We start from the raw sequence: 21,467 nt of genomic DNA on the forward strand, positions 1-21,467 counted from the left end.
AATAAAAGTAATGAGACAGTACGTATTTTATCGAAACGTTTTTTCTTGAAGATTCATATTCGAAGAAATTTTAGCGTTCAGATAATTACGTATCCGTTTATGTTTGTCAACGATTATGATAGTGTGATATCCGCACAAAGTTTTTAAGCTATTACATAGCTTTAATCGCGGGCTTTGAGCGCGGCGACTGAATCAAGAAATTCCGTAACTAAAATAAAACCTAACACCCTCACTCCGCCTATCATGTAGCTCGCGTTCAACACATTCACACGTTGCGCTTGTGTAGTGTTTGTGAATAAGCGCGCGGCGTGACGTGACGTCGCACTGCATGCGCATCATGAAAAGTCAGCCCATCTCTCTCTCGCGCGGTCTAACTCATGAGTGTGAAGGGGACAGTTAATGTTTTGCTTTTGTTAATGTTTATAAATATAGCGTGGTCTTATTTTATTATTGTTTTAATGTTAAATTATTATTGTCTAACTAGCTGACCCGGCAGACTTCGTAGTGCCTCAATCGATAAATAAGAGACTTTTGTATAAAATAAACTTAAAACAAAAGGAATCCGTCCGACGGGGGACGATACAAAAACAAAATTGGTATTTTTATTTAATTCCGAGCATTTTCATATTTATCTACCCTTTTAAACCTTCTCTGGACTTCTATAAATAATTCAAGACCAAAATTAGCCATCGGTCCAGCCGTTCTCGAGTTTTAGCGAGACTAACGAACAGCAATTCATTTTTATATATATAGATAGATTATAATTGCCTAAATTGATAAAAAATGCTATGCAATAGTTTTAGCGCGGTAGTCCCCCGAGTACCACACGTGTTTTTTATATTTACGTTCATAATAATAGTGTAGTTTATATTCCACATAGTGACACTAATATGCTCTGTGCACTTTTCGAGATTTCAACATTTTGACTTTTACAACTATTTGAAACCTTAACTTTATGGCCTCCTTGATAATATTGTACTTACGTCACCTGAGTCCATATAAATCACAAATTCAACGGTACCAAACTTGAATAACAAGAAGCACTCACACCTTTAAGTTTGAAGCGTAGTTTCGAATAGTTAGGCAAAACATACAAATATTACTCCCATCCCATCCAAAGATGGTCACCCATCAAAATTTAGAAAATATGTTTTATTTATTTATTTATTGCTTAGATGGGTGGACGAGCTAACAGCCCACCTGGTATTAAATGTTTACTGGAGCCCATAGACATCTACAACGTAAATGCGCCACCCACCTTGAGATATAAGTTCTAAGGTCTCAGTATAGTTACAACGGCTGCCCCACCCTTCAAGCCGAAACGCTTCACGGCAGAAATAGGCGGGATGGTGGTACCTACCCGTGCCGACTCAAAGGTTCTATTACAAGTATAATACGAAATACCGGTACAATAGCGAAATACGGTCACCAATACGTATTAATAATGGTTTTTATTTACTCACTGTAAGTGGTACGCGCCACATTACCATTAGAAGCACGCTATAATCACATCAATCGAACTGAGTAGACCGGATCGCTTCGATTACAAGTATTAAGTATCGTCTACATCTCGACTTTATGTCGTCCATGAATTACAAACAACCACTTGGCACTAAATATACTTTAAAATCTCGTAATAAAATAATTATAAAAGAATAATTAATCTCGTCTCGAAAGCGTTGTTGGTACCAGGGCCCTGAAACTGCGATACTTTAAGACAATTTTTTTTTTATGCATGAAAACTATAGACATCTTGTAGCGAATGCCCAAAAATTAAATGTTATTAACGTTAAGGCATTTAATTATTGTATAACTAAACGCAGAAAATAAAAATAAAGTAATAAATCATACAAGTCTTTATTTGTTATAGACAAATTGATTAAATTTTATCAATTAGTGGTTTCTGAAAATTTACAAAATCCTTTATTAATAATAAAATTTAGGATAGGTAATTTGTTACTGCCATCTACAGGAGAAATGAGAAACTAATCGAGCGAGGCCATCTAGTGGCCGACGCCCGTAAACATTTTTGTGGAGTGCTTGAGCTGCTTATCTATAACTAATTGTAGCTAATGTGTATCATCTATGGTTGGTACCGACGTTGTTCTTACGCCAATTTTTCTCAACCAATTTTCAATTATTGTGTTTAGAGACTGCGCCGTAATGGGGCTTACTTTACATTTAAGTCTTAAACTGATTTAGTATAGGTTATAGAAAAACAAAATTAAAGCCCAGAATAGACAATCTGCATTAAAGAAAGTTTTTTTTTTTGGGCCGGGTGCCGAACCTCCTACGAGGTAGCCGCGCCAAAGGGGCGCGCGGGGTATGTGAGACTCAACGATCTGCAGGTGTTGAGAGCAGATCGCGGGGCCCTAGGATTTTAGGGCCCACCCACTAAGCGACTCCCCTGCACTCTTACACCCGACGTCCGATCTCCGTCCGGGGTCAGAACCCGGTCAGAGTAGGGGGTTTCCCGCGGTCAACACTACAACCAGACACGGGGCGCGACCCCGAGGACGCCCGACCGACGGGTTGTCGAGGCGATAGTCGACGACCAACGACGTCGATCACCGCGGTACGCATTAAAGAAAGTACCTTGCTTCAACAAAAAAAATGCCAGTTCACGCAGATATGAAAAAAATCTCAACCGCATAAATTTGTAGGCTAACACTGAATTCCATTGGCTTGTATGCTTTAAGTCTTTTTTTGTTTTTTAAAAGGTTGTTATTCCATTATTTTCGCAACGAACCGTCTAGTATTTTTTCTTACTTTTCATCTTTCTTTGTAGTTCCTTTTAATTGTTTTACGTTTGTAGCGTTTCAGTTTTTCGTTTCTCTCGGCTGGCTTTTTAATGGTATCCCTTTCAGCTGTTATTTACACACCAGTATATTAAATGTAATAAATTTATTATGGGACTTTATTTCTGAAATAACCAGCGATGTGAATTTGTTTACTAAAAATGGTACTAGCTCTTGAAAGCGATTTCAAATTTGAATATAGGAGGCTTTTTTATTATTAATACGACATACAAACTGATCCAAGGAAACAGCTAATCTGCTACGTTCCGATGAGGACCATTTTCAAACCTCGTTTAAAGAATTTCAATAGTAAAAGTAACCAGATTATAATTTGCGTAATTACTGGTGGTAGGACGTATTGTGAGTCCGCACGGGTAGGTATCACCGCCCTGCTTATTTTTGTCGTGAAGCAGTAATGCGTTTCGGTTTGAAGGGCGGAGCAGCCGTTGTAGAGGTCTATGGGCTTCGGTAACACATCTAAGCAATAAAAAAAAGAAGGTACATTGCGAGCTCATCTGCCCTATTCGGACAAGAAAAAAATAATCAAAACACTGACCAATAATAGTTACAATAAGGTGACTGTTTTTTGCAATGTAATTACGATTTCCTATAAAAGTCAGTTCAATATCTAATCAATCGCACCAACGAAGTGCATAGTATAAACAATATTAAAGAGATAGGGAAGTATATACTATGAATACGAAACAAAAAATATGTGCATGTAAGTACTTTATTAATAAATCGATGTACGACATAAAAAGTTTTCTGTACACTTGCAAGTCATTACATTTAATTAAATTATTTTTACACGACCTTCGATAGACTACGGTCCGCCCTAAATACCTTACAACATTAACGTTCTTATAAACTTATATAATGTAACAAAATTAAACTAGAATACGCATCAAATTAATTTATATTCGAATAATGCGAATTTCCAGGTTAGTGTTGAAAAACTTTGAGAAACGATTGACTGATTTGGAAAAATCATTTTCAAAATTAACATTCCAAACGAAAGGTGAAGTTAAATTCGTAAAAACAAAGAGATACTCGCATCAAGAGTTTCAAATAATAATTTTGATTAAACTAAGGTTAATTATTACAGCACAAATTGATAAACAATTATATAAAATTCACAACATTTCACCAATAAACTTTCAAGCGAATTGTAGACACAAAGTGTTATAGACAAAATTATTATGATGGATGTGAAAGATAGTTTTTTAAAACATGCCTTAAATAAAAATATATAATAGTAGTCAATTGGGTGTAATATGTCGATGAATTGGGTAGTCAAATTACAAGGACAAGCAGAGATTAACCCAGTTGACTAAGAAAATACGTTATGTAATAAAACATTTAACACAACTGTAATAATGAACCATCGAGGTCTCAAAGCAACGTTTTTGAAAGTAACTTTGCGTGAAGTTCTCACAGGGCAACAAACTTGTTTCATTGTTAATTCAACTCAAACTCCACGTCTGAATACACCGTGTCTACAACTCGCTAAACCTTAGGTAATACAATAGGAAAGTTTTCAATTAATATCACAGTTTCCGTATTTTTAAAGTAGGACATTACAAACTTCTAACTAGTTCACTGATCTATTTACACTTCACTACACTTTAACTAGAAACAGTAAGTCCTAGATACGTCCGAACACTGCTCTTTCTCTTGTTGTCACCCGAAATAGTATTGTGCGTTCGAATATCGATACAAACTTCTCGTGTTAGGGTCTATTTCTGATTGCACTTGGACTCTCGGTAGTGTTTTGACCGCAACTCCTCGGCCTAAAGTACCGTGCATCGGTATAGTCCGCAGTGGCATTTCTATTGGGAATTCTGCAACCTGCCCATACATATTAGTACTGACGTGAGGATATGTATTAGGAACTGGCCTACCGACGTACCTATTGATTTTGGGACTGACAGCCACATTCCCAAATTGCATATCTTGTTTCATTCCGGAATCAGCGGAATCGACCGGACCGGAAAGGCTTGTTATGTTGATGTCGTTGTCTACCTCGGAGATGCTGTCGTTGAATCCGTTGGGGATTTCAGTTGTGGCAGACACGTCGGGCCCTTTGGGCTGGTCAGTGCTTTGTTTATGCATAACGCAGCGGATGATCCCAACGATGATGCAGAGTAACAATGCCACAGCCACAGCCGCTATTATATAGACGTATATTACGTCGAAGCTATCTGTAAAATTCCATAATAAATGTAAATGAATATTTAATTGACTTTCGATTAGTTAGTTATTGAAATGAAACATAAATTATTAAATATTGTTTATAAAAATATTTGTGTAACAAAAATGAAATAGCTTAAAAGAAATGAGTCAAATCCTTTGGGGGAAAAATCATGACAAAATAACATTTCAGAGAAACTAAATAGGTCTTTTGATGTAGAATAAAGAGACATCATAATTACCAAACACAAATTGGTGTATGAGTGAACTGTTTTAGAACCTAATTACAATTATTATTTTAATCAAAACTGTATTACAAGTTATAATTCATCAAACAATTTCACGCTTGGGCTTACACAAACAATTCTTGTAAAGTCTAGCTTCCACTAATTATATTTACCTACCTATACAAAGTTTCCCAAACTAAGGTATATTACCTTCGACCTAAATAAAGGTCCTTGTTATAACTTATTGTAACCACAACTGCTATAAATTAGACTAATACTGGTTGGTACATACATACAATATGTGGGGAAGCTCGTAGCTTAGTTTGAAGATCGATAGATATATTTTTTTCTTTTTCTTAGATCAATGTGATTTGTATTGAGTGCATTCGTATCGAGCGATGCAACGGTGTTCGAATCCCGCAGGCGGGTACCAACTTTTCTAATGAAATATGTACATAACAAATGTTCACGATTGGCTTCCACGGTGAAGGAATAACATCGTGTAATAAAAATGAAACCCGCAAAATTATGATTTGCGTAATTACTGGTGGTAGGACCTCTTGTGAGTCCGCGCGGGTGGGTACCACCACCCTGCCTATTTCTGCTGTGAAGCAGTAATGCGTTTCGGTTTGAAGGGTGGGGCAGCCGTTGTAACTATACTTGAGACCTTAGAACTTATATCTCAAGGTGGGTGGCGCATTTACGTTGTGGATGTCTATGGGCTCCAGTAACCACTTCACACCAGGTGGGCTGTGAGCTCGTACACCCATCTAAGCAATAAAAAAAAAAAAACCGTTTTCCGAATTTGGTTGAATTTCTTTGGTTGTCTACTTCAATTGAACGAATTATAGACTGGATTCATACTATGATGGAATAATATTCTTAAAACTGATATTATGTACTTTTATCGTACAGGTTTCCGAGTTTTCAAAAACGACAGTTCATTTTATACATGGTGATATTTTGCTACTGATATTTTATATTTTTAGATCCTTTTTTACTGCCTTTGTAGGCAGGCGAGTGTACGGTTAACCTGATTGTAAGTGGCTTTTTTTTATTTATTGGCTTAGGTGGATGGACGAGCTCACAGCCCACCTGGTGTTAAGTGGTTTCTGGAGTCCATAGACATCTACAACGTAAATGCGCCACCCACCTCGAGATATAAGTTCTAAGATCTCAGTATAGTTACAACGGCTACCCCACCCTTCGAACCGAAACGCATTACTGCTTCACGGCGGAAATAGGCGGGGTGGTGGTACCTACCCGTGCGGACTCCCAAGAGGTCCTACCACCAGTTGCTCACTGCCTAATATACCTGGTATAGCATGAAACTGCTATCCAATCTTTTAAGGTTTCGCGCATGATTGCTTTGCGGCATAAGTAGGCAAGAAAATACCAATAAAAATAAATTAGCGATCATAGTATGCTGATATAGAATGAGACGAAATGCTGCTACTTCACGGCAGAAATAGGCAGTACCTGCCCGTGCGGACTCACAAGAGTTCTCACTACCCGTAATTACGCAAATTATAATTGTGCTGGTTTGATTTTTACACGATGTTATTCCTTCACCGTGGAAGTCAATCGTGATAAATTGTCAATCACGTATTTCATTACAAAAATTGTACCCGTCTGCGGGATTCGAACACTGGTGCATCGTTCAACACGAGTGCCCTGGATTGCTAATCCTTTATGCCATGACGACATCTCTCAGGCGCCTTTAACTATATCTTTCAAAAGAGAGAAAAGGAGAGTTGCGGTGCAGTTTGGGACTTTCTTGTTAGGCAGTGTACACACAATCTATACCAATATATAAATCTACAGTGGTTTTTACGGATGTTCCGTTATAACCACTGAACCATGCATCCGATTGACTTGAAACTTGGTATCCATGTAAAAAGTACATGTACTTAATGGATATGCTAATATTTATATGAGTGTTGGATTCCCTAATAATAATGACAATAAATAATAATGTTAATTTTAAATGCCCAGCGAAGCGGGCGAGTACGGCTAGTATCTTATATTAAAGTTTTACCATCTTTAGATAAGTGATGATTCGTTGGTACGGCTGGAGGTTCGATCCTATTTATGCTGGTTGCGTTTAAGATGGTCGTCGTAGAAGGGCGTTGAGGTGGTACAGCTGCTACTGCTGGAGCCGGAGGAACTGCTGATTCGCCCCACCATCGGTCGTTTGATTCATCTGAAATAAACACTACTTTAAAAATTCTGCTCACATTGATTGAAGGCACAATATGCTGAATTGCTGAGTCTTAACTAAAATTGCAAGAAGATGAAGTAATGGATCATCATTATAACTACACAGCGGTAAGGCATTCCCGAGAATTTACGTAGTGACAGCGGCCTCTATCCAAAGTATGCGTGCCTTGTTAAGTCTTAAGTAAAATTTCTTCTTTGATGTCCCGTTCACACATTAAAGCAACTGAAACAGGCAACTCTGCAGTGAAATTTTCAAAACAATTCTGAGAACTTGGACGACATTCAAGACCCACATGCATTGTGATTAATGTTTTATTCGTTCAAAACAAAACAAAAAAAAATCATTCAAACTATGTACCAATATGGGCTAGCGACCACCATGATTATATGCACATAGATATGAGAATTAACGTTTCTGGTAAAAATACAAGTTCCAGATTCTGTGGTTGAAGTGAAGCTTCTTTAAGCGCGTTGAGCGTAAAACTTAACTCGTGACAGATTCGATACGAGCGAGAAACAGAGCGTCTCACGAACCACTCGACCTTGGAGAGAGCGAGAAAGCGAGCTAGGTCGTTTCTCTTATACACATTCTGTTTACGGGCGTCAGCCACTAGATGACTTGTTATTTGTTTCTTATTGCTCCTGTAGATGGCAGTAACATAATAAGTATCTAATATTTTATTTTTAATGAAGGATTAAAAAAAAATATTTGTTTTCCTATTTATAATTTAAAATATATTATAATATATGTACATGGTATAGAGGTAATTTCTTTTATACACAGCCTTCCCTTCCCTATTACAAGAGAAAATTGATATAAGAATGAAAAATGAAGAAAACCACAATACTAGACAGCGCAAAAGAAGTTTAACTTCTTTCACGTGCACAAAGCTACACGCGCCCCATTTTTTATTTGCGTTTTTTTGCGTTTATGAAATTATTGGTAAGAGAAGCTATTTTATTTTGTTTTATTTGTTTAATGCACAGGTAACTCTTAACCAATTATTCATACTAAGCAGTTGTTGCAATGCATTTTCACTATGACACGATTACCCACCTTTTTATATTAAGATTTTTTTACTGGTGGTAGGACCTCTTGTGAGTCCGCGAGGGTAAGTACCACCACCCTGCCTATTTCTGCCGTGAAGCAGTAATGCGTTTCGGTTTGAAGGGTGGGGCAGCCCTTGTAACTATACTTGAGACTTTAGAATTTATATCTCAAGGTGGGTGGTGCATTTACGTTGTGGATGTCTATGGGCTTCAGTGACCACTTAACACCAGGTGGGTTGTGGGCTCGTCCATCCATCTAAGCAATAAATAGAAAAGTTCCAAGTCTCAATTACATTTGTAAAAAATATAAAACATAGTATGTACGTGTAAATTCAATTTATAAAAATCGTGTTAATTTCTTTATGTAGAAACCATATATCATAAGTAAATAGTTTGCTTATTTACTTACGGTATTTAGCCATAAACATTGCAAGCAGGAATGTGTGCGCAATGAAGCCACACAATGGAAACGTTCTAAAGGCCTCAGAGGGCTTACTTACCCTAGGGACGGTTTCAAGGTGGATTTTACAAATTGAAAGTTATGTGGAACATTACTCCTATAAGACCCGGGGATTGAAGAAAACAATAGTCTGCTGAAGCGAATCATTAAAATCAGCACGGATTTTATGGTTTTTTTGTTTGTTTTTATAATACCAATTTTGCGGCGTTAAATAGATTTAGATCGTCATCTAAATAGGAACTTAATCCCAATCCCTTAACCGTTTCATTAAAAAAACCAAGGTAGGTATCACAAGCTCACGAAAATAAATCCCATTTTGCTTTTTCTAGCAACGCTTAAATATTTTTTTTTGTTTTCTCGCTATACTTTTCTTGGATAAATCCCCTGTAAGAGCAGTACATTCGAAAGTATAAAAGAAGAATTACTCCAGAGAGGCTTTTATTATAACATTGAATCCTTCTGAATTGCGTAGAAGGAGTCTGCGATATTGGAAAATAGTGGGGGCGAATCAAACGGGTTCTGAAAATGAATAGTGTACTAGAACGTTCCACGCATTACCTAGACACGAACGATCGAGCTACGTGAAAAAAAAAAACATTTACTATAGCAGATTTTTATTTGTTCACATTGTGATCTCTGAAGACTTCGGGGCTAAAGACCCAATAAAAAGAATCCATCAATTTAATAAAAAATATATAAACTGGAATAAGCACATTGCAGCTGTCAGGTGGGAGGATGAGGAAGATTCATTTCTACCTAGAATCAATGGTATCCCTCCACAGCCCGTTTCCAGAGATATTTTGGCACGTATTATCCGACTTTGGAGTGAGCTTCCCTCCAAGTTATATCCTAAGTACATGTCTGTCTTCCAGCGAGGCTTGGAAAGAGTTTTCAATGATAAGCAGTAGTTTTAGTTGCGCCCTTGGCATTGTAGCTGTCTGCGAACGACGATGACCACGTACCATTAGGTAGGCCGTATGCTCGTCTACAAAGGACGTACTAAAGAAGAAGACCATTACAGGCAGCGTCAAGTAAAAAATTAAAGCACATTTGCGTACAATTATGCAAACAGTCCTCTCTGTAATCTATACTAATATTATAAAGAGGAAAGATTTGTTTGTTTGTTTGTTTCGAATAGGCTCCGAAACTACTGGACCGATTTGAAAAATTCTTTTTCCATTAGAAGCCGACATTGTCCCTGATGAACATAGGCTACTTTTTTTTTTTTTTTTTTTATTTTTTTTTTTTTGGTTTCATGTCTGTTTTAATGGTTCCGAAGCAAAGCGAGGGCGGGTCGCTAGTGTCTTTATAAAATTCAAGTTACATATAATATTTATATTCGGTAGAAGTATGAGAGATTTTCAAAAATAATCCATTTCTTATCGCAAATGACAATGCGATCTCCGATGCTGGCGATCGTTCAGTTTGTGCGGTGCCCACTTAAAAGTTTTTTTACATTGCCAATTTGACGCAAATCAACCAATATTATTTTGATGCTAACGCTAAAAGCTGCTAGTGGTAGATCAATGGTTGATTGCGTAGCGTCAGCTTCCACTGTCACCCTTAATTTGTTGTTGTTGATTTTGGTTTACGGGCAACCACGGTGTTTGTTATTGAAATCCAAATTTCTACATATTTCAGAACATTCGAACCAATAAAACGAGTTCTGCGTTCGTTTATAGGGTTCACTCTGTACACATCATTAATGTTGTGAGCCATTTGTTTCCATTCCTAACGCGACCGAACTCGTTATCCATAAGTATATGTATTTTTATCGTGTCGATATCAAATGTAGTGAAAAAACAACACTCGCACTCGGAAATAAATATAAAAAAATATAGTGAATTTATTCCATTGAGAATAGAATTTCAATTTTTTTAATTTGTTCCTTGGTAATAAAATTTAATTGCCAGCCATAAAAAAATATGTTTCAAATGGCGAATATTGTAAAACGGTAACTTCATTAGATAAATGCCTATTATTATAACACGAATAAATTTCTTGATTCGGCTACTTAATTGACAGGGAATAATCAGCTTGTTAAGACTACTACGCCTTATTATTTCAGCTTAGAATAATTAACTTTCATTATGACTGAAGTTTGGCACAACGTTTTTGATTCAGCTATTTAAAAAAACAGGAAATTTTTCAGCCTAATGTTTTAGTTGAAGGCTGATTAATAATCCGAATTTCCTTTGATGGAGTCAAGATATTATTGGATCGGGCAATTTACCGAAATGAGCGAACCTTTATCCTGTTAAAAATAAAGTACTCAGAGAAGATTTCAAAGAGTTTTCCTCGAACAATCGTGAATGATGAAATGTCAAAATATTTTACTAATGAATAAAAAAATACATAAAATTCAGTAAACATCATTAGTTCCAATGAAATACTACATCAAAGTAGCATTTCAATGGAAAGTAGAAAATTTCAAGCTTGGAACAGAAATGAAATGTTTAACAAAAATACTTCATTACTAATAGGTTCTGAATATGAAGCATCACGGGCGGACGCTGTCTCTAAAGGAAGCTTTTTATCCGGTAATCCGTTTTTAGACTGACAAAGCAAAGAACCACCCTGACACGGAGCAAAACAAATCCTGGTAGATTGCACGCGTCCAAATTAAGAGGGGATTAAGCAAATTTCTTCGCTTGTTCCATTCAAGGGATCTGGTATTACACTCCGTGGAGATAATTTTAATTTTGGATTACCGCGTATCAATTGTAGATTATGTGAATGTGAGTTGTTGGATCGCTTGTGGATCTTTAGATTGTATTATTAGGGATTTTCTTTATTAGTACAGTCTTTGGTTAAAAGTAAATTAATTTGTGGAATCAATTGTGACTGTTTTATTTTTATTTTTTAGGCTGTTATGCAATACTATTGAGACTTACATCTCTCATAACTCATGTCTCTATGGGTGGGTAGTGATATTGACAGCGCGAGATTCTTTAATTAAATTTAGAAGACTGACTTAATTAATAAAGACCACCAAAATTGGATTGGATAAGCTTACTTTTCAATTCAAGACTATTCTCGATAGTCGTTCGGCTATTTCCCTAATATATCTCCATTTATTTTTTCTGTCGTCTTTCCTTTCATGTCCTTCACAAAGATAACTCGTAGTGATATTACTGCTACACCGTATATTAATCATTAAATAATATTTAGCACAACAGATATGGAACTATCTGTATTTTCTTCTAATGCTGAACGATCATCTGTATAGTATTAGAAAGATAGACTATTGTTTGAATATATGTTTATCTTCTCATTGTATTTGTAATCAATTACATATGTTTTGGTATTGGCAATAAACTGCTATTTTGTTCTTCATTTACTAAAGCAGACTGGCTAAAGTTAATGATTTTGTTCTCATAATAACGCCCGCAATATTGCACGGTGTAAAACACGAGGCGTTCTTTAAAAAAATTCAAATTCATTTTATGCTTTCACAGCAAGACTTGGCTCGGCTCCCGGTTCCTACGAGAGTCCCGTTGTTGTAGCGCACAATTTGTCATGTCCCGAACATGCGACACTTAAAATGGGACAATATTAAGGAGAACACGACCTTTTGGACTATTGCCTCAATTATGCGTCGGTTTGATAAAGTAAAAAGGAATATGAATTTCGAAATTGTTAGGGAAAATGTGTTTTGCGACAGAAATTTAAGTTAATATTTTCTACAGATAAAACAAATTTAAAGATTACATTTACAGATTATAGATTATATTTAAATATAATGCATGAAACTATATAAAATAATGTTTAATCTCTGTCGCTTCGTTAGTGTAGTGACCATAATTTTGTGCTTAGATTTGTTAAACTTTAATAAGGATTGTCACATTAGAGCTTGGATTGGCACATTACCCTAATTCTATAGGTACCGTCACCCTGCTTATTTCTGTGGCCAATCAGTCATGCTTTCCGGTTTGAAGGGTGGGACGGTCATTGCACTATTTCATTTAGATCAAGACCTCATGTTTCAAGGTCGGTGGTGGTATTGTCATTGAGATTTCTATAGGCTCCAGTAACCACTTGGCATCCAGCGGCTTTGTTGAACCATCAATATAACATATATAAATAAAAAGTCTAATTTTTTTTATGTCGTGACAACTGCAATCTTTATAATTCTTTATAGACATTCAATTTATAAATAATCTTTTAAATACTTTAACCAATTGAAAGCGTAAACTCTTCTCAATCGAATAGAAAGAATTTATTTATTTTTAGCATACATAAGATTACCATATTGTTTATTTATGCAGGTCAAGCTATAGTACCCGAAGAAGATGTAACTTAGCGTTCTGTATGAAGTTAGGCAATATTTACGTCGTTACGTTTTAAGATTTCGTATAACTAAATCTAAAAGTCTGATTAGCTCTTACATTTATAGAAGCAATAACTAAGAAGGCTTATCCGTATATTATATAGTAAAGAGAACTCTCCATCTTCCATTATGAAATCTTTGTATCTCTCTGGTGGTCTTTTGTTCCGCTGCGGTCTTCCAGTTCTTGTATTTTCTAAAATTTATTCATTAATTCCCTCAGTATTTTCACTGTCAAGAAATTCTTCTCTTTCAACCATATCATCATTACTTCTTAAAGTCTCCACCAGATTTTCATTTGTTAATGGGCTATACTATATTAGTTCATGAAGATATAGTTCCTCTCTGAAATGTTGCTTTAGAGTTGTTTACAGCAATGCGTGTTCGTTCACACAAAATCATCCCGCCAGTAAAGTAGACCGAGCGAGGCTAACGCTACAAACTCAAGCAACGTTGTAATTGTCCGAGTGGATGAGCACTAGGGAACTGTATGTATCATCCACTGCATTTTATGTCAACAATATTCAGAGCGTTTTCATGTGAAATAGAAATTCGCATTAGTGAGTTCGCGTTTGAGGGCGGGAATGCGACATAAATTTTAAGTCTTTGGAGAATAAATGAAGCTTCGTGTTTTCGTTTTAACTTGGTTTTGATATTTGGAGGATATAGAAAAGCCGGAGAAAGCTTAGTTATTGTAGGAAATTATTTTGTTATTCCAAATAAGATTCTATACAATATACCTATTTTTGTTCTATTTGAAAGTTGTAAAGAATGTTGAGAACTAGCGTTCTTCAGGAGTGCACTGGATTTAAAGTACTATTCATAATCATAACAGAAGTAGATATTAACAATAGATAGATATAGAGAGATAGTAGATAGGTAGTAATAGTTTTACCTATAGGAATAGGTAAAACTATTGTGTGTGATATGTACACAGTTTGTGTAACTAACTCAAACTGTGAAGATAATGTAGGTAATGACAAAGAGAAGGTTTTATGCAAAGCGAGTGTCATTGCTTGATAAACTGACAATATAAAATTATTCGAATATAGTTGTTAGGAATTATTAATATGTACGTCTCTGGTAGGTTATCTTGTAAATCAGATTTTTACTGCTTTTCTTCTATACACAGCTACCACTATAGTACAATATAGCTAATCCTCTTAAGGAGGATGGCGACATTCGTGATATGTCAATCGGATCCGGTAAACACTTAATATTAAGTGCGCTGTTAGGTCCTTCCCGATTCTTTTTCCTTTTTTTATTGCTTAGGTGGGTGGACGAGCCCACAGTCCACTTCTAGTTAAGTGGTAACTGGAGCCCATAGACATCTACAGTGTAAATGCGCCACCATCCTCGAGATATAAGTTCTAAGGTCTCAGTATAGTTACAACGGCTGCCCCACCCTTCAAACCGAAACGCATTACTGTTTCACGATAAAAATAGGCTGGGTGGTGGTGCCTACCCGCGCGGACTCACAAGAGGTCCTACCAGCAGTCTACTCAATAGATAGTAATAAAAAAATTGTTTAATGCATAAATTAGTCAATCATCGTTTATTTTCTTCGTATTGGTCAACAATATAATGACTCAAAAAAATAGGTACGACACAAAAAATAGAATTCAATCATTTTAGAGTAAGCTGTGATGAGCCAAATCCACTATAAAGGGGTTTACGAACGAAAAATTGCTTAGATCCGATTGAGAAAAAAATAATCTAAGAAAAGCTCATCTTAGTTCGTGTATCTCTCGAGCTGTTTGAGCCTAGATTCGCTATTCACTGGGATGTCTTAAGCAGAATGCTCTAAGCTTTGATATCCCTAGGTCCGGTATTCTAGTCCCTTCGAGATAGCTGCCTTTAAATTCCATATACTCAATGTATGTGATCTTTAACATTGGAGTACATAACTTTAAAATATAATAACATGATTACCAATGTATTAACGAATTCAGTGTGCTTAGTGCGAGTTATTTTAACGTTCGCGATATCGAAAAAGTTAACTTAAATTTGTATGCGTATGCCTACATTTGCCGCTAGGGGCGCTGTTCCAACTGCATACAAAATTGAGTTAACTTTTACGCTATTGAGAGCGTTAAAAAACTCGCACTAAGCACACTGATTGATCCATTCCGACAGGAGCCCTCTTCTTCGATATAGCGAAGGCGTTCGACAAAGTCTGGCACAACGGTTTGATATACAAACTGTATAACATGGGAGTGCCAGACAGACTCGTGCTCATCATACGAGACTACTTGTCGAACCGTTCGTTCCGATATCGAGTCGAGGGAACGCGTTCCCGGCCCCGTCACGTCACAGCCGGAGTCCCGCAAGGCTCCGCCCTCTCCCCGTTACTATTTAGTTTGTATATCAATGATATACCCCGGTCTCCGGAGACCCATCTGGCGCTCTTCGCCGATGACACCGCCATCTACTACTCGTGTAGGAAGAAGGCGTTGCTTCATCGACGACTTCAGACCGCAGCTACCACCATGGGACAGTGGTTCCGGAAGTGGCGCATCGACATCAACCCCACGAAAAGCACAGCGGTGCTCTTCAAAAGGGGTCGCCCTCCGAACACCACGCTGAGCATCCCCCTCCCGACTAGGCGCGTCAATACCCCCGCCCCCGCCGTTCGCCCGATCACGATGTTCGACCAGCCCATACCGTGGGCCCCGAAGGTCAAATATTTAGGCGTCACCCTCGACAATAGGATGACATTCCGCCCCCACATCAAGACGGTACGCGATCGTGCCGCCTTCATTCTAGGACGTCTCTACCCGATGATATGTAGGCGAAATAAAATGTCCCTTAGAAATAAGGTGACACTCTACAAAACTTGCATACGCCCCGTCATGACCTATGCAAGTGTAGTGTTCGCTCACGCGGCCCGCATACACTTGAAATCATTCCAAGTCATTCAATCCCGTTTTTGCAGGATAGCCGTCGGAGCCCCGTGGTTCGTCAGGAATGTCGACCTCCATGACGACCTGGACTTAGAGTCCATCAGTAAGTATCTGCAGTCGGCGTCCATGCGCCACTTCGATAAAGCGGCACGACACGAGAACCCTCTCATCGTGGCCGCCGGTAACTACATTCCCGATCCTGCGGACAGAATGGAAAGCAGTCGACGTCGTCCAAAACACGTCATCTCGGATCCTCCCGATCCACTAACGGTGCTTTTAGGTACTTCAAGCACCGGTCACCGTTCTCGTCGAACCCGTCGCTTGCGACGAAGGGCTCGACGAGTAAATTAACTCCCAGACACAGCCCACTGAGTTTCTCGCCGGATCTTCTCAGTGGGTCGCGTTTCCGATCCGGTGGTAGATTCTGCGAAGCACGGCTCTTGCTAGGGTTCGTGTTAGCAACATCGTCAGGTTGAGCCCCGTGAGCTCACCTACTAAAGTTAGGGTTACGCTGACATAGCCTCTCAAGGCTATCAGCTTAGGTAGGAAAAAAAAAAAAAAAAAAAACTGATTGATTAGGGATTCATGTATATCTTTTGTTAGTGTGGTTTCAACATAAAAACTCCGTATAAAAAAACTCGTCGTTAGGTAAAAAGATGAAGAGATAATTTTGGAAATGGTTACAGATTTAGAAGTAAGACAGTAAGAGCCCGTATGTACGCATACCTTGTAAGTTTTCAACAAACCAATCCATCTGACTTAAAGTATACGATTACCATTAGTTCAATGAATTGAAATGAATTTGCCAATGTCGCAATATGGACACGATCCTCGTGCGATATATTTACGATACAGAGAAACAGCTAACAAATTGCATTTCTTTTAATCGCCCCATTTGTGAACAGTATGAGCGTTTCTTTTGAAATGCTTTTTGAACTCTTTTCTGAGTAGCCACAAGTATCCTTACTGTTTCGAGGGAGGTGTTTAGATTAAGTTCAATCGTGGTTAAATGGTTTCGAGGAAATACTTTTATCTCTCCTACATTGCTTACGGTCGTTCGAGACGATGTTATAATGTTTGTGGAAGCACTAACACGAGGGAAGTCGAGTCTCATTTAAGATTCTTTGTAAACGTCTTGTATTATATTTTTTACCTTTTGAGAATTATTCGAATGTACCTAATTTAATCTGTAACACGCACTTTCTTTGAAGCTGATTCACAAACTAACAACGCAATCATCATTTCGTTTATATGGAGAATTGTCTTAGATATAATAATAATAATAATATTATTATATAATTATTATTATTATAAAATATTATTATATAATTATATAATAAAATATTATAAAGAGGAAAGATTTGTTTGTTTGTTTGTTTCGAATAGGCTCCGAAACTACTGGACCGATTTGAAAAATTCTTTTTCTATTAGAAGCCGACATTGTCCCTGATGAACATAGGCTACTTTCTGTAAAAAAAAATTTAAATTTCTTTTTTTTTCATGTGTGTTTTAATGTTTCCGAAGCGAAGCGAGGGCGGGTCGCTAGTATAATTATAAAGAGGAAAGATTTGTTTGTTTGTTTCGAATAGGCTCCGAAACTACTGGACCGATTTGAAAAATTCTTTTTCCATTAGAAGCCGACATTGTCCCTGATGAACATAGGCTACTTTTTTAATTTTTTTTAATTTTTTTTTTTGGTTTCATGTGTGTTTTAATGTTTTCGAAGCGAAGCGAGGGCGGGTCGCTAGTCTTAGATAAAAACAAAAACCTATAAGAATTGTGTAATGTTGTAGGGACCACAAATGTCCACAAAATATGTATGTGTTAGCGATAATTATAGTTAATTATATTGCAGTGATGCTACGTCAGTCTCGGTATTGCCGGGCTGTCGATAACTCGTGAGGTTGTAATCCCAATATACATTAGTAACTTAACTGAACACGTGTCTTATTAAGCCTTCCCTGATATAGAGACTCAACACTGGTGACCTCGACGTGATTTGAGCACGCAACCTTCTGATCTGGAGTCAGATGATCATTGCCCGATAAAAAGACTCAACAATGTCTTTCAATAACACAGTTTTGTATTTGTCGGTTCTTATGAGTCCGCGTATGTTCGAATTTTACCAAAGACATAAAAAAAACTTAGGATAATTTCGCAACTAGCTCTATTTTTTTAACGAAAAAAGCACTTACCGACATCTTCGTGCTCGGGATCGGAAACATCGTGAGCAGCCTCGTCCTCTTCAGGGGCACTTTCGTACCTCTCTTTGAGAACTGTACGCGGAACTGCAAACGAAAATCCTCTTTAGTGTTCGTTGATAAGATCCATTTTAACGTAGCAAATAAGTCGAGTGGACTCATTAAGGGGATGTTAATTTTAGATTTTTAGGGTGTTCCTTGTTTTAAGTGTATTTTTGTGTTCTGAAGAGCGACAGACGTACGGTTTCTAGTATGGACGAGCGGCTCTCTAAGAACTCGGTTTGTTATCTGTTTTTTTTTAAAGATCCTCAAGATAGACTGTCAGATTTTTTTTTTTCAATTTTTTTTAATATTCCTTCGCGGTTTTTAATTATTTTTGTTTATAGAGATGTAGTTCTGAATTGAATTTCTGATTAACATATATTCATATATATGAAAGCTACTTTACTAAAACTACATATTTTTATTCGCTAACTAGCTGACCCGGCAGACTTTGCAGTGCTTCAATTGATAAATAAAAGACCTAAACTTTTGTATAAAGTAAACTTAAACGAACAAAAGGAATCCGTCCGACGGAGGACACATCAAAGGAAAAACAAAATTGTAATTTTTATTTAATTCCAAGCATTTTCATATTTGTCTACCTTTTAAACCTTCTCTGGACTTCCGCAATTAAATGAAGACCAAAATTAGCAAAATCTGTCCAGCCGTTCTTGAGTTTTAGCGAGACTAAAGAACAGCAATTCATTTTTATATGTATAGATAACAAAAATTCGATTTACGACATCATTATTGTAATTTAAATTGAATATTTAATGAGTCAGTGCAATCAAATTAAGTACAAATATAATATAGCATATTAAACATGAATATTTGGAAACCCTTCCAACACTACATGACGGTCACGACCACTCTGTCAAGAGTGACACGACTAAGAAGAAGAAATTTGGAATAGATTATATTATTTCAACACATCATTCAATTGTATGTAAGCTCTCCAACTCTCCAAACCGTAGTCCGCATAACGTAAGCACGGCAGAAATAGGCCAGACGGGGCTACCTTGTGCTTTTTACTATTACTAGCGACCCGCCCTCGCTCCGCTTCGGAAACTATAATTTATTATTGACTTCTCCACTAATAATTTATTATACATGTAAACCTTCCTCTTCAATCACTCTATCTATTAAAAAAAGCTGCATCAAAATCCGTTGCGTAGTTTTAAAGATTTAAGCATACATAGGGACAGACAGATATAGGGACAGAGAAAGCGACTTTGTTTTATACTATGTAGTGATATGCTATTTACAATACGTCCTGCCTAAATTAGCTAAACAAAAAATAAAACTCAATCGATTCAAATCAGGCAAACAGATTCAAAGCCGAAAATGACCGGATTAAGAATACGTATTTTAAATTCAAATTATCTTGATACATTCCCGGATCCGGATCAATTGAACGCGGAGATCTAGTTCGCAGACTAAGCTGACGCTGTGAAATCGAGCGAATTACGGCACGCTTCCACGGATACAGACTTATTCAAGGTGAGTGACGTCATTAAGGACGTGGTCTTTATTGATTTCATTAACCACTTCAATGAGGCTCCATGAGCGAGTCTATCCATCACAAGTAATTTGAAATGGGAATCGCGAATTCGATTAAGCTAAGAATATATTTTGGGATAGGGAATAAATAGCAATAATGGGTTTGCCCTGGTTGGTCCACCATTTTTTAGAATCGCACATGCCGTGAAGTTGTAAATCATTTCGATTTGGAGTAAAGCATTTTGATTTGGAGTAAGGCACAACCAGTATCATATACCGGTAGTGCCTTACGGTTCTTCGGATTCTTCAACCTTACGGTTCAAAGTGACCAAAGGTATAGCAGGTAGCTACATAAAACAGCTGTCATAGAAGAAAAGATATTCGACAAACGCCTTTTTTATTGCTTAGATGGGTGGACGAGCTCACAGCCCACCTGGTGTTAAGTGGTTACTGGAGGCCATAGACATCTACAATGTTAATACGCCACCTACCTTGAGATATAAGTTCTAAGGTCTCAGTATAGTTACGACGGCTGCCCCACCCCTCAAACCGAAACGCATTATTGCTTCACGGCAGAAATAGGCAGGGCGGTGGTACCTACCCGTGCGGACTCACAAGAGGTCCTACTACCAGTAATTACGCAAATTATAATTTTGCGAGTTTTGATTTTTATTAAACGACTAGCGACCCGCCCTCGCTTCGCTTCGGAAACATAAAAACACACATGAAACAAAACAAAACAAACTTAAAAAAATTAAAAAAAGTAGCCTATGTTCATCAGGGACAATGTCGGCTTCGAATGGAAAAAGAATTTTTCAAATCGGTCCAGTAGTTTCGGAGCCTATTCGAAACAAACAAACAAACAAATCTTTCCTCTTTATAATATTAGTATAGATGTATAGACGTATTTCATCAGAAAAATTGGTACCCGCCTGCGGGATTCGTATGTTGCATCGCTACATACGAATGCACCGGACGTCTTATCCTTTAAAATCGAGCCTGAATCGCACTAACGATATTTTGAAGATTAGGTTGCATACTTAAGTAAATACATAAAAGTTCCAGACAATAACATTCGCGTCTTCAGTCTACCGAGCAATTTCATCTGTATCGTAAAAGATTTTCCCTTTGACGTTTACTCTCAAAGAGGCATTCGCTAACCGCTTAAAATCAAATGAGCCGTGTGCTCGTTAGTCCATCTAAGCTAATTAAAATAAAACTAATCTGTGTTTACTTACTTAAAAAAATAGCAGTTTCTCCGTAATTTTCAAACGTTGTTTTTCCACAAAATACCAAATCGAATTAAAACTATTGAAACAATTATTATCAGCTCGCAAACTTTTCAAGCGTAAACGCGCTTAATGTTGTGAAAACAACGATATAATTTTATTTTATTATGTTAAGTGAGAATTTTTGTAACATAAAAATAGTTGTCGAACAAGTTTTAATAAAATACATTTTATTCGAGTTAAGCTTTCGGGATTAGATTAGTTATAAAATTTTCTATGTAGGGAAATTGTCGCTTAGATGTGTGTGTGTGTGTTTTTTT

General features: G+C 37.1%; 1 protein-coding gene across 2 annotated transcripts in view; it reads right to left on the reverse strand.

The window, feature by feature from the left end:
- Window positions 1-3,512: 3,512 nt before the first annotated feature.
- The window catches only part of LOC114253357 (uncharacterized), a 110,427-nt gene continuing 92,472 nt past the window's right edge, over window positions 3,513-21,467 (reverse strand). For both annotated transcript variants that reach the window (XM_028188219.2, XM_028188220.2), the window contains exons 7-9: window positions 18,371-18,463; window positions 7,254-7,418; window positions 3,513-4,999 (exon numbers count right to left, since the gene is read on the reverse strand). In XM_028188219.2, the coding sequence (XP_028044020.2) occupies window positions 4,479-4,999; window positions 7,254-7,418; window positions 18,371-18,463 (779 nt within the window). In that variant the 3' untranslated portion in view covers window positions 3,513-4,478. The remainder of the gene's footprint in view (window positions 5,000-7,253; window positions 7,419-18,370; window positions 18,464-21,467) is intronic.

This window comes from Bombyx mandarina, chromosome 17, assembly GCF_030267445.1.
Source record: "Bombyx mandarina strain Sakado chromosome 17, ASM3026744v2".
NCBI lineage: Eukaryota > Metazoa > Arthropoda > Insecta > Lepidoptera > Bombycidae > Bombyx > Bombyx mandarina.